Source organism: Taeniopygia guttata, chromosome 6, assembly GCF_048771995.1.
Source record: "Taeniopygia guttata chromosome 6, bTaeGut7.mat, whole genome shotgun sequence".
In the NCBI taxonomy this organism is placed as follows: Eukaryota; Metazoa; Chordata; class Aves; order Passeriformes; family Estrildidae; genus Taeniopygia; species Taeniopygia guttata.
Genome location: NC_133031.1, coordinates 24,783,544 through 24,797,136, shown reverse-complemented (window position 1 = coordinate 24,797,136; position 13,593 = coordinate 24,783,544). Strand labels below are relative to the sequence as shown.

Sequence of the window (13,593 nt, the reverse complement as noted above, 5' to 3'; positions counted from 1 at the left end):
CTTTTTAACCTTGGCTTGCCTCCAGCCCCTTTTGGTCTTGATGATAGAAGAGCATCTGTAACAGCAGGCCGTCTATGGGATGGAATCTCTGCCCTCGTGGGAGATGAGCCAGCCTTGTGCTCTGGAAGTGAGGGAAGGTGTGCTTGGACTCATTCATTAATTCATTATTTTACATACACTGTTGTTTCTGTACTTGATGAGATAATTCTGGTTTTCCTTTCTCATTGTCTTCTTAACAGCATCATGGCTAACGCAGATCCTTATTAAATACTGCTTATAAATGCAGCATAATTCTGAGTTCTGTACAGACCTGCTAATTCCCAGCAAGAGGAGATGATGAGCCTTAGTTTCCAGATTTCTTATAAATGCAGAATCAAGCTACGATCAAGTTGTGAGCAGAGTCCCATTGCTTATATCCTGCTTGTTTTCTTTGTGTTCAATACAGGCTCAGTGTAAGAAGAAGATAAGGTTCAAGAGGCTGGTGAAATGTGCAGCTGAGCCCTCTAAGCAGAAGGGACCTGCAGTGGCCAGGGATAGTTGTCATTTATGTCCTGAGCACGACAGTGCACCCAGCCTGGCTCTGCACTGCCACCAGACTGTGGCATGCATGAGCCAGGGGAGCTCTTAAAGTTTATTTTTGTAGATGTGAAACAACCAAAGAGTTTTACTGAAAAACCATTCAAGCTTGTCTAATACTAGTCCATGTTGAATTTATTTTCAGGGAGTCATTAATCATTTATATGCAATGACTTATATTAATATAATTTTAATAGTCACTAGGAAAATTACATCCCTGGCGTTTCTGGTTTTACTATTTTTCAGTGTGGAATATCATTAGTATGAAATTAGTGGTCAATACAAATGAGTGGAGGGAATCATTCCAGCACTTGAGAGAAATACTATTAAGAAATATAGGAGTTTTTATGTATTGCATGCCTTTCTTTTAAAGAGATTGTCACATTGTCCCCATGAATCTTTTAATATACTCGGTAGAATGTACCAAGGGCCAGCCTGAGTGTTTAGGTTCTTTAAAATGTACCTTTTAGGCTGTCATAAATATCTGCTGAGATGGAGAAGTGTTGCAAATAGTGCATTCTCTTTGCTTCTGCTTTTTATTTGTTTTTTCTACCTTGTGGTTCTTCTGTAACACTAATTAGTTCAGCAGAAAGAGAAGCAAGGTGGGCACAAATGGAATTTTACCACGTCATCTTTAAGAGAACCTAATTGAATGAGCCAAAGGATATTTACATGACTGAGGTTTCAGAATGTTGCATAGATAGAGGTTTAATCACTGGACAGGTTAACTCTTATTCTTTTTGAGAGAGAAATGGTGATCACATCTGAGGTGAAATGCAATATTGATTGTCTGCCCTGCAACTGCAGAATTCTTGCTGGAGCTGTATCGCCATCTTTACTGGGTTTGGATTTAATGTAAAACAGTGTATTTGTGTCAAATAGAGCAGTGGTTTGCAAAAGAAATGTTTCTCAAAGTGGAAAAGAGAATTTGCATTTTCTAATTGTATGGTAAAATAGTCTATTTGTAAATGAAAGCTTAAAATGTCTGTTTTCTTCCGAAGGAAACTTTAACAGTAGAAAAGTGGGTGGTGGAGACTTGGCAAAGATTGAGAAAAATTGTGTGTTCCTGTGAGAGCTACTTTGGAGCCCTTGGTGTTGAGACATCCATAACCTCTGTCCTCTGAATGGATTTTCTGGTGTCCAGCAGGGGAAGCTCAGCTTCTCTCAGTCCATGAGGATGTGTCACCTGCATACCTGAGAGCCTGAAACTGAGAGGGGTTTGGGATCTTTGAGACTTCCAGTGCTCTCAAATGTGGCTGAAGTTAAGCTGATAAGCATAAGAAATGATCAGGGGAGAATGTAGGGGGTAAAGAGGACATGGAGTCATAGTATAATCCTATAATCCTTGCTTCCTTAAGAATCTGGCCTTAATTTTTGGCTTGCTGAATCATTTTGGCTTGCTTCAGGCATTCTTATTCATACATCTCTCAGGTCTCATTGGTAGACTAGGAATTTGTTAATGAGGTGTCAGATGTGGGGCTCAGGGCTTTTTTTTGGTTGGTTGGTTGGTTTTTTGCAATCCATTGAAAATTTTCTTAAATTTAATGATGTTCTGAGCCTCAATGCAAACCACGTTTTTCAGTCTGATCTCAGCTTTTCCAAATGGTGTCTCCAAACAGCTTTTCCTTACAGACCACACTTGGGTCTGCATGTGCATCATCTCAGGGAATGACTACGTGTTTGTCAGAGCATTTGCAAAGCTGCTCTGGACTTTGGAGAGCCAAGGACTTGTTTCTCCTTGTGCTCTCTGGCATGCAGGCCGGCAGCAGCTGCCTCTCTATTCAAAGGCAAAGGAACAGAGTGACCCTGCTGTGGTAGGAATGGACTTTGGGCCTCTGTTGTTTCAGAACTGATACAGCACCTCGAGAGCTGTGCTGCCATCAGCAAGTGAATGTGTACCTGGGACTCTGGAATTGCACTCTGACGTTTTCTGGGTATTTCCCTGCTGTCTAAGCAGATGTTTAGCATGGACTATTCTTTCTTCATGTTATGCTTTATGTCAGTTCTGGCCAGCACAATGTCTGCTTTTACAAGGATGTAATTGCTTGTCACAGAGTTGCAGGCTCATCTCTGGTTGAGCTGGGTTTTGGATGAAGACCCCTGCACAATCTGTAGGAGTGCTTTCCCCCTGAACCCCCAGCTCTGCAGCCCTTTGGCTCAGCTGGAAGTGCTGGAACAGACCAGGGTCAATGAAAATTCTCCCACCCCACCCCAAGCCATGCCCTGTTTGCACGTTGTGCTGCATTTGCCAAAGGGATCCTTATTCCCACAGGCCTCTGAAGTCTTGCACAAATGGGCTGGCATTGCTTATGCTATTTTGACATAAACTCTGCTTCCAAGTGTCAAATCCCAGTGATGGGGACATTTGATCATTCAGAAACATCTGTTTGGCTGCTGTGTTAGGGCTCTGTGTGGGTCACTCGCTGCAGGAAGAAGCTCTTTATTCCTTAAAGAGGTGTCTGTGCCAAGAGCTGGCAAAGAGCAAGTTGGCTGGACTGAGCCAAAGGTGCCGGAAGAGACTCTGCTCTGAATTGTTTATTGATTCCTTCTTGCTGAATGATAGCATTCTTCCTCAGTCTGAAAAAGGAGATGTTTCCATTCCTGCCAAAGGAAAATTGGGGTTTGTGGGTATTTTTTTTTCTTTGGCTGCTTTATCTTTGGCTTACTTTTTAATGAATTGCAGCATCTAGATAAGCGTCATTAGCAAAACTCCGTGCGCAGCAACTTTGTCTGTTTTCAAGGAGCTCTGCATCTCCACTGCATGAGCCAGCATCTACATCCAGGGAAAAAAACAGCCAGTCCAGTGGTGGGAATTGTCTTATTGTGTGGAAGCTCGAGTTCTGCCCAGCATAAAGATGAAGGCGAGGCAAGTATCATGGAGAAATAGCTGTGCTCTGCTGCTTCCTGAGCTGAGGGTGCAGTCTGTGTCCACAGCTGCCTTTTATCCAAGAGGTCAAGGTTTTATAGAGGTATCAATCTTTCAACATCTGCAGTGTGACTCACTCCTTCCCTCTGGCAGCCTGGGTGTTTAACCCAGTAAGACAGATGGGACCACAAAGGAGGATTTATTGTCCTGTTCCAGCTTATGATTTTACTGTAGGAGTCTTCTGGTGCATATAAGCAGGCAGGTAAAAGGAGGCACTCTGAAGGAGTTAGCAATGGAAAAGGAGGCCTGGATGGTGATAGTCAGAGGTCAGCACTGGCAACATATTCAGCCAGGCCTGTCCCTCTTTGTTATCATTTTTCGTCTCATGAAGAAAAGGAGAGTGTAGATATGAGCCTCTCTGCCTGCTGTCCCTCTGTTACCTCTGGAGTTTAACACCATGAGACAGCACCAAACTGCTGCAGAGCTCCAGAAATACAGGAAATCTCTGGGCTGGCCCTTGCACTGCAGCTATTTTCCAAAACAGTTTCTTGTCCTTCTCACAGCTCTTCCATCCTGTTCCACCACTGCAGCCCCTTCACACTGATATCACCAAAGTAAAATTCCCAGCTTCATTATTAGCATCCAGTTAGCTGAGCAAGCAGGAATTCTGTCTGAGGATTGTGCTGGGAACAAAGGGCAGGTCAGGCTGCTTGTGCTCAAGGGACAGAAAGCAGCACTGGAGAGTGTTTGAGATTCAGAATATATTTCATTAGCTGCACAGTCACATCTGCTTTTTATTCCCCATTCCCCCTGTGTACTGGGAGAAATGCTGTGTGTTTGCATTTCCTAACTGACAGCTCAGCCAGGAGATATTTGACATTTCTTGATCTTGTTTTATGTGCCAGTGCCTTGGATTTAACTCTGCAGGTGCTGGCTCCCTCAGGCTCTGCCTGGGCACCTCACGCTGCTCTGTGCTGTTTTGCTGGGGGCTGCTGGTGAGCCACACTACTCCAGCCATGCCCTGGGGCCCCTTCCCTGCCTCTGGAAAGTGCCCCTTGCTTCACCCACCTGCAGGGCTGCCCTGCCCAGGGCTGTCACCCCACAGTGAGCAGCCTGTCCATGGTCCCCGAAGTTACCAGTGTGACAGGGTCAAGGTGCAGCCATGCTGCTCTGGGCCTGCAGCTCTGGTGGAGAAGCCTGTGACTGTCACACTGTGTCCCTGGGGCTCTGGGGCAGGTTGCCACAACATGGTGAAACAAAGCAGGAATGGAAAGGCAACAGGACAGTGTGCTCTCACAGGGCCACCCAGCAGGAAGCTGCCTGTGCTTTTTCCCTCTACAGGCACATCTCAAGCAGAATGCATGCATCTTCCAAATATAAACCACTGCTGGTCACAGCACTTGTAACTGGGTTTACTTGGGAGGTGGGTGCACCCTCTGCTCTTCATCGGCTCTTGTGTAATTCACTTTATCTTCAGTTGTGCAGACAAGGCATGAGGCTGTTTCTAACCCCCGAGCACACAGGCAGCATGGAGAGGAAATGGCAGGTACCTTGGGACTGAATTGTCAGGGATGTGATGCAAATCACAGCCTCAGAGTCCTTTCTGACTAAATGAGGGTGCACTCGGCTGTGGCAGACCTTGATCCCTCTGCCAGCTGGCCACGAACTCTTCTACAAAGCAGGGCCACCATGACAGGCACCTGGGGTGAGCCCCAGACGTGCCCCACTGCCACCAGTGGGTCCAGCCTTGCCGTGCAAGCCCAACAGGAGGGGTTGGCAGCTGCACCCCAGCACCAAGTTCTTTGCAGGGGCCCAGAGGCTCTGCTGGGCACTGGACCTGCTGAGGGCCAGACACCAACGTGCGTTCCCAAATGACGCAGCAGCAAAGACAACAAAACAGCTCAGTTTGATCCACACAACTATTTCTTTTTTTAATTATTAACTTGTGCCTTACAATAGAAGAGGAAAGAGTGCGAGCAAACAATTTGCTGGTTCCAGGAACTACTCTGGCAGCACCGCAAGGGCAGCGAGGTCTGGTGCTGATAACCCTGCCGGGCACTGACACACAACACGCGGAGTCTCCGGCTCTTGCAAAAGCGATCGCTGGCAATTTAAGGCATTGAAGGAAACCTATGGTTGTTAAATCCTATATCAGATTTGGCACACATTGGAACAGTTAGAGCGGAGACAAGGATGCTTTGCGGGCTGGTGTTCAGGAGTCCTGCAGCTTCCCAGTGCTGGCTAATCTGGGCACAGGGTTTTCATGGGAAGACTGTGCAGCCTAACAAGGGGCCCTCGGACCCTCATATTTGTGTGAGTGATAGCACATGAGGTGCTGCACCCCGCAGCATGGTGGTGCCTTCACCTCCAATGTAGCAGTTCCCTGCCCTGTGCCTGCTGCTTATAAACCCCATGTGCCTGGCTTGACAAGTGCTCTCAGGAAACAAGATTTGTCAGTACAAAGAAAAAGTAACATTCCTTATAGTTCAAAACATACGTGGCTGAGATCAGATGTCAGGTGCAGTTACAGTTCAGTATGGCTATTTCTGTGCTTCTAAGATTAAAAGTGGATGGCTACAGTTTGAGGAGTGGGGAGGAGTTTAGCTGTACATGGATTTGGATAACTGATGAAACTAGTTACAGTAAACATGTTGAGTTGTTTCCCTCTCCTCCCTGGAGAGCTGGCTCAGCAGCATTCCCAGCTGGCTGCCCCTGGCCCGCCGCAGGAGGAGAGAGGGAGCGTGTTACGAGTCCATGTGCCACCACCACAACGACCAACATGCATCTCTAGCTACCTGTCCTGCGTGCCCCCACCCCATTTAAAAGGGAGCAATGTGCCAAACTCGGCCTCTGTGTGGCAGGACCTGCAAGGAAGCCATCCCTGGGTGTGTGTCCCCGGGGGGGTTTTGTGTTTTTAAGGGAGGCTTCCTGCGAGCCCAGTGCAGCTTTGTGCCCAGAGGAGCAATATCAAGGCCGAGTGGAGACTGTTCCCCCTCAAATGCTTATGAACATTGGGTCCTGATGGTTACATCTTTGCATTGGCAAGGATTCCTCCAGGCAGGTTTAACCTCCCTCTTTTCTTGACAGAGGTTATGGTCCCCTCAATCACCTCAGCCCTGCTGGATGATATTTTAGAGGTCACTTTAATAACCTCTCCTTGCTCCTCCTCCTTGAAGGACAGAGTAGAGGAACTAAAGCTCCTTGGCTGGAAGGAGTAAGTGGGGCTGGGGAGGGAATTGAGAGATGGAAGGCCGCCACTTCCCATGTTGAAGAGGGTCTCCTCTCCCTCCAGCAGCTTCCTGCAAGTACATGACAAGGGAAGAGGTTAGTATGGGGATGTGAAATAGCTGCAAAACTTGAGAGCATGTTGTGCCCTGCAGGCAAGTCCAAGCCATCACCACAGTTCACACTGCACCATGAAACTGATTAAAAATCATATTTTGGTCAACCATTTCTGGAAGACTTGCACAGGAGAGCAAGGGTACAGGAGAGCAACTTTCTCTTTTCTTTCCTCTCCAGAGACACCAGGAAAATAAATACCCGAAGCACAGTCTTTTGCACCCACTTTTAACTTTGCAAGAGAGACAAGTTTCCAACCCCAAGTGTCCCATTAAAAAATACTGCTTCTGGGATGGCCGAGGGAAGTGGTTCACAGCTGCTAGATGGAGGCAGGACACGGAGCCATGGCTGCTCACCAGGCAGGAGTATGGCAGATCCAGGTGGGGGAGATGAACAACATGCTTGAGGTGCTCCTGGAGTGTGTACCCAAGTATTTTCTGGGCCCTTGAAAATACCCCAGCCTAGTGAGGTCAGGGGATTGGGCTTGGAAGTGTTCCAGGTAGAGCAGGAATAGAGCAGCCTTACCTGTAGGCAGCTATCTCGATATCAAGGGCCATCTTGACATTGAGCAGGTCTTGGTACTCCCTCAAGTGCCGAGCCATCTCATTTTTGGTGTTTCGCAGGTCATCCTCCAGCTGTCCAATGGTGTCCTGCAAAGGCAAGGGTGCTCAGCCCTGTATTTTGGAGCAGGGACTTCTCCCACAGTCCCTCTCTGCTTTACCCATTGTAGAGACAGGGAAGTTGCAAGGGGCAATTGATCCATGATGGCACATCCCACCAGGGGCTTGGGACCATGAAATTTCATGCTAGCAGGGATGAAGAGGCAGGCAGAGCACCAGGCCTGGCTTGTGAGAATGGGCAATGGGAGAGGCTTTGGCCATTGATGGATTCATGTAGTTTCCCATCTGCAGCAGGGTCTGTGAGATGGGCAAATAGTGCATGGTGGTGGGTCCCCCAGTCCTGTGGGGGACAAGGCAAGCTGCTACAGAGGGAAGTTTTGGGCTTAAACATCTTCAAAGTAGAGGCAGTGGCTCAACAAGACAAGTGAAAGCACCCCCCACTGCAGCAGCAGAGAAGGGCTGCAATATGCATGTGCAGGGATTAAGAAGGGTTGGGACATGCTTCCAGGAGGTGGAAGGAGAGGTGCTGCTGCCAGGGGTCCCCTCCAGGTGGGAAAACTTGTCACCTTCCCCAAAGTGGGGGATTTGGGGAGGTTACAGAGACAGGGACCTGCCCTGGCAAGAGCCAGGGTGCTCAGCTGGACAACAGTGTCCTTCTAGCATCCTTCCTGTCAGCTTTGTCCTGCCTTTTGTCCCTTATAACCAGTTCTATCTGTGATGTGGAGGACTCCAAGGCCAGAATTCCTGCTAACAAAGGAGACTAATCTTTTCTTCTATTTTTTTTCTCAGAAAAAAGCAGTCTGTATTTTTCCCACATGCATCTAGGTATCTAAGTTGCAGCTTGAAAGCAGTGAAACCTGCTCCCATAAGGCTCTTCCCAACCGGGTTTCTTGCTGCCAGCTGCCCCACTGTGCCACCAGAGGAGCGTGATTTGGAACAGGAATGAGTCAGCAGTTTGCACTTAAGCCATGATGTAGCCCTGCCTACTGAGCCCTGCAATGGCCACTGCCAACCTCCGCTCTCCTGCATCCCCTCCCAGAGTCAGGACTTTGCAATTGCTTCCAGATCCTCCATTCCAGCAAACGATCTTTGTCCTGCCACATCAACCCCATCTTGTCCCCTTCCCATTCCTATCATGTCCCCAGCTTCCTCTCCTGCCTAACCTTCCTTGTGGACAGTGCAGAGACAATCCCAGGGAGCTGTGCTGACCCTGATGCAGTGAGCCCTGTTTGAGCAGAGCCTCTCAGAGCAGCAGCTCATCCTGAATGCAGCACAGAGCATGTCACAGTCAGATTAGCTGGGCACAACCAGCCTTGTGTGATAGTTAGGAGCCATCCTTGTGGTCTCTACTTTGACCTGTGCTGCCCTGACCATTTTCCACAGCAAAAGATCTGCAAGAAGCTGTGCCTCTGAGGAGATCACTGGGGCATCGACTGAGAAGCCACAGGATGTGGCTGCTGCTGCTGTAGAGGTTAAAGCCTCTGCTCTGATGCAGACAGATTGCTGCTGTACCAAGCCAGGACATGAAGAAATGACTTGAGATGATCCCCACCCTGGGACATCTCCACTCTTGCTGCTGTGACTCTTTGTGCCTCCAGCTCTCTTCCCTCTGCCTGTAGTCCACACGAACAAAAAGCTCTTTCAAAACTGGTTGTCCTTGTTTTGTCCACCTCTCTTCCACAGCCCAGCTCTACCAGCTGGTAGAATAAAAATCCCCTCCTCACACCACTGCAAACCTGTTCCCTAACAAAAAGCTCTTGCATGTTGGTGATTTGACTGGGCAGCCCACAATTATAAAGACATGCCCCTGCTTTAGCAGGATCATTTTTAAAGCTCAGACAATAGGAATATTCTTTTAAGACACACTTCCAACCTTTTTCACTGTTTGCAGCCAAGGAAGTAACTTAGCTGATACGCACACACATTGCTCAATGGACTTTTAAGTATTGCTACACATAAAGTAGATCCTGAGGGTCATATAGAAAAGCACGGCCATGCTGTCACTAAAGCAATTTCAATTTTGGTGCTGTTTAATCCAGTTGCTTAATTTTCTTTTTCCTCAATTGATAGGTTGCTCCCAGGACCCCTCTTTCACATGACATCAAGAGTATTTAAGAAGATTATTGTGTAAAATATTTTCACTATAGATAATATTTTATATTGCCTATTTCCACAAAAATTGTTGAAGACCAGCTCAACTATTCAGGAAGCTTGCAAGCAGCTTGGAACTAAGGCATGAATTTTAGAGCATCTGGCAAAATTTGGCCTTGGAAATGACAAGGCATTACTTGGGCCCTCCAGGTATGATTAAAGGCAGTTGTTTCAGTATTTAGAAGGAAATGGCTTGATTTAGAAACCACAGATCATTTAACAGCCATATAATAGAATAACCTCATGATTCATTTTATTATAAATCATGAACATTTCCCTGTAGCAAGAGAATGCGGCAATACTGCAGTAATGGAATAAGAGATATGGAGCAGACAGTGTCTATCTTACATGAGTCTTTCCACAAACATAAAAAATGCTGGGATCTGTCCAGATCCAGACTTAACCTTTGCAGAGCTCCAATTTCTGCAGTGCAGGTGCCAAGAGCTAGGCCACAGGGCAAAGGGCCAAGCCTGGGCAGACAGCTTCGAGGAATTACCCACAACGATGTGTAGGCAATTTTGGACCTGATCCTTAATGGACAGGGCAGGGACGGATCAATGCCCCAAACAGCGCTACCGTGTGCAGGATGTCCCCTGTGGGAAGGGAGCGTTGGAAGGGATGTGCTGACCTGCTTCCCCGAAATCTGCTCTATGGGGTTTTGCCTCTGGATAAAGGGTGAAGGCAACAGGCAAGGCCGTGGTGGAGCAGGATCTGTGTGCACAGCAGAGAGGCACAATGCTGGGTGGCGGGAAGGCTGCAGGGATGCCTGGCGCTATGCAGCTCTGCAGGGGCACTGCCTGCATGGGTGGGTTCTGCACAAGGCAGAGGGGTGGGTGCCGTTCCGTGCTAGGGGTGTTTTGTGTAGCGCGGCACTGCTCAGGACAGCGCAGGCAATGGTGCTGGGCGATGTGGGCCAGGGGCACCGCATGGGGCCGGGGTGTCCAGTGCTGCACAGAACCGCGGGAGGGGCTGCTGCAGGGGATGGAGCCGCGCTGCAGCACTTCGCAGGCCGCGGCGACGCTCAGCGCTGCACGGGAGCAGGGAAGGGAAAGTATGGGGACGCAGGTACCGCACACAGCGCCGGGTGTTCGCGTGGGATGAGATCCCCGGCGCTACACATTACAGAGGGCGGCTGCTGGGATGGAGGTGCCGACTGGTGCGGATGGCGCGGGAGGAGGATGCTCGGTGCCTCCCGGTGCCAGCGGAGGGCACAGTGACGATTCCCGGCGCCGCCCGGCTCACCTGCAGGCCGGCGGCCTCGGCGTTGTGCCGCTCCTCCAGCTCCTGCAGCTGCCTCTCCAGGGACTGGTGAGCGCCGCGCAGGCTCTCCATCTCCACCAGGCGCGCCTGGAGCTGGCGGCGGCACTCGCCGGCCTCTCGGCGGCTGGCGCGCACGGCCTCCTGGCTGCGGGCCGCCCGCTCGTGCAGGCGGGCGCAGCGGGCGCGGTACCAGTCCTCGGCCGCCTGCAGGTTGCGGGCCGCCAGCGCCTCGTACTGAGCGCGCAGCTCCCGCAGCGCCGCGGCCAGGTCGGGCCGCGGGGCCGGCGGCGGGGCCGCGGCCGGGAGCGCGGCGCCCAGCTCGGCGAGATGCTCGGCGTGGGCGCTGCGCATCGCCGCCAGCTCCTCCTGCAGCGCCGCCGCCCGCCGCTCCAGGTCGGCGCTGGCGCGGGAGGCCGCCTCGGCCGCCTGCTGCCGGGAGCGCAGCGCCCGCTCCGCCTCGGCGCGGCTCCGCGCCTCCTCCTCGCAGCGCGCCCGCAGCCGCTGCGTCTCCTCGGCCAGGCGCGCCCGCTCCAGCGCCGCCTGCGCCCGCTCCCCGTGCGCCTCCTCCAGCCGGGCGCGCAGGGCGCGCAGCTCCCCGCCCAGCAGCTGCCCCAGCCGGCGCGGCTCGTCCGAGCGCTGCCGCAGCGCCGTCAGCTCCGCCGCCAGCGCCCGGTTCCGCTCCTCCAGCGCCCGCACCCGCTCAATGTACCCGGAGAAGCGCTCGTTGAGGCCCTGCAGCTGCTCCTTCTCGCTGCCCCGCGCCCGCCGCGGCTCCGCGCCGCGCTCCCGCACCGCCTCCAGCTCCGCGCCCGGGCGCGCCCACCGGCCCGCCAGCATCTCCGGGCGCCGCGGGGCCTCCGCGAAGAGGTGGCGATAGGAGGCGGCCAGCGCCGCCGGCTCCGCGCTGTAGCTCATGGCGGCGGAGGGGGACCGGCGGCGGTGCCGGCGCTTATGTACGGCGGGGCGGAGCGCGGCGCGGAGGGGGCGCGGGGCGGAGCGCTCCGGCGCGGAGGGGGCGCGGTGCGGTGCGGTGCGGTGCGGTGCGGTGCGGTGCGGTGCGCGGTGCCGCCGCGGCAGGAGGCGACAGGAGCTGTCCGTGAGCCGCAGTGCTGAAGGGCTGTGGCAGCGGGCGGGGCACGGAGCGGGACCGACGGACGGATGGATGGATGTGGGGGGAGATGTGTGTGGGGAATAGACGGTCACACGGATGCAGAAGGAGCGTGCAAACATACACAGGCATATGGACGAGGTTCCACACGCACAAAGAGACAGACGGATGCACAGGCGTGCAAAAAGGGTCAGGTGCATTCACAGTAAGGCACATGTCCACTTGCTCGGAGCCAGAGAGACAAAGGAGCAAAGCAGCTGTTCAGAGAGACACGCAGATGTTATTGGCAAGAAGAGGCAGAAAGGTAGAGAGACAGAAGGAAGAAGGCAGAAATGGGCGGGTGGAGAGAGTCAGGCAGGCACCCAGAGAGACAAAAGACACACAGACACACACACACATACACTCAAATCACTCTTGCTGGGGTATCCCCAGCTGTCCCCTCCAAGGGAAGCTGTGCTGTTCATCTGTGTCCAGGCTGAAGGGGTCCTGGGGGGTTGGTTCCAGCCCCTCTTCTCTGATAAGGACCAGGGTGCCTCTGTCTGTGTGGGATCTCCTTGGGATAGGGACTGTTGGGGTGCAGAGCTGGGAGTATGCCTGGAGGAGGGTGTGACCACGACAGAGGCTCATAATGGTCAGTCCAGATGTAACACAGGTGACACACAGGGAGGATTTTGCCTTCAGGTTGTTTGCCAGGAACTGAAACACTTCACTTTCTGTACTGTCCATGCAAGTAGGCTGGGCCCTCCAATTGGCTAGGGTGTGCTGCGAGTAACCAAAGCTGTATCACTGACAGAAAGGGGGGTACATGCACACCCCACCTGCACCCCAGTGCAACCAAGACACCAATGAAAAATTATTGATTTCTGGGACCAGCAGCACAAAATACAGCTGTGAGATGGAAAAACAACTTAATTTTGATGTAAGTGTGAGAAACATGGATGAAATGAGCAAATATTTGGATCCTGTCCCCTGCTGTACATCTCTGTGGCACAGAGATCTGCACTATGCCCCGTTCCTCCTTTCCACTTATCCCTGTTTGTCCTCAGAGGTGACCAGAGGACAGCATGAGGGAGTTCCAGCAAATAAGCAGGGAGGACAAACAAGCCAGGGATGTCATTGGAGAGAGCTGTGACTTCCAAAAGAGCTGTTGCTGTGGTTGAGCAATACCTTCAGTGCAGATAGCTCAATGTGCAGCTGCAGTGTGAGCTGCACACTTGCATCATCCAAGCAGCTCACGTTTTGATGGCAGAGCATCCCAGGCAGAGAGCCTTGGCACAGGTGAGGCTGCTGGCTATCCTCGCCTTGGCCTGGGCTGCCTGGCTCACACTGCCAGGACAGAAATCCTCTTCTTGGTCTGTTTTTTTCCCCAGGTATTTCACATACTCCTCACATACAAGTGTGTTTTACCATTTCCTCAGTGTCTCCTACTTTGCATTACAATATCCTAAGTCAGGGGTTTACTACTGCAAGTGACTGATCACAGAACTAAGAAGTTTCCAGCTCTGCTTGGTTATGTGTGTGGCATTGCTTTGAAGGCTTTGCTCTGATGCTTACTACTAATGATAGAGGCTTCTGTGGTTCTCTTTGTTTTGGAAAAGTGGAGTGCAGCTTACCCTGGCTTCCTCACTCATGCTGTTTCAGCACTGCCATAAATATGTACCCTTACAGCTGAG

The 13,593-nt window shown here is 51.6% G+C and overlaps 1 protein-coding gene across 1 annotated transcript; it reads right to left on the bottom strand.

The window, feature by feature from the left end:
- Positions 1 to 5,794: 5,794 nt before the first annotated feature.
- On the bottom strand, positions 5,795 to 12,135 carry INA (internexin neuronal intermediate filament protein alpha). The gene is made up of 3 exons (XM_030276340.4): positions 10,795 to 12,135; positions 7,307 to 7,431; positions 5,795 to 6,741 (listed from the first exon to the last, which is right to left on the bottom strand). The coding sequence occupies exons 1-3, from the start codon at positions 12,118 to 12,120 to the stop codon at positions 6,468 to 6,470; spliced, it is 1,725 nt and encodes a 574-aa protein (XP_030132200.4). The 5' UTR covers positions 12,121 to 12,135; the 3' UTR covers positions 5,795 to 6,467.
- Positions 12,136 to 13,593: the final 1,458 nt, after the last annotated feature.

Coding starts and splice junctions, on each gene's coding strand:
- INA (XM_030276340.4), bottom strand. CDS start 12,120: ATGCACCTGACCCTTTTTGCACGCCTGTGCATCCGTCTGTCTCTTTGT. Junction 7,432..10,794: donor CCGAGGCCGCCGGCCTGCAG/GTGAGCCGGGCG, acceptor TTGCCTTTGCAG/GACACCATTGGACAGCTGGA. Junction 6,742..7,306: donor ATCGAGATAGCTGCCTACAG/GTAAGGCTGCTC, acceptor ATGTACTTGCAG/GAAGCTGCTGGAGGGAGAGG.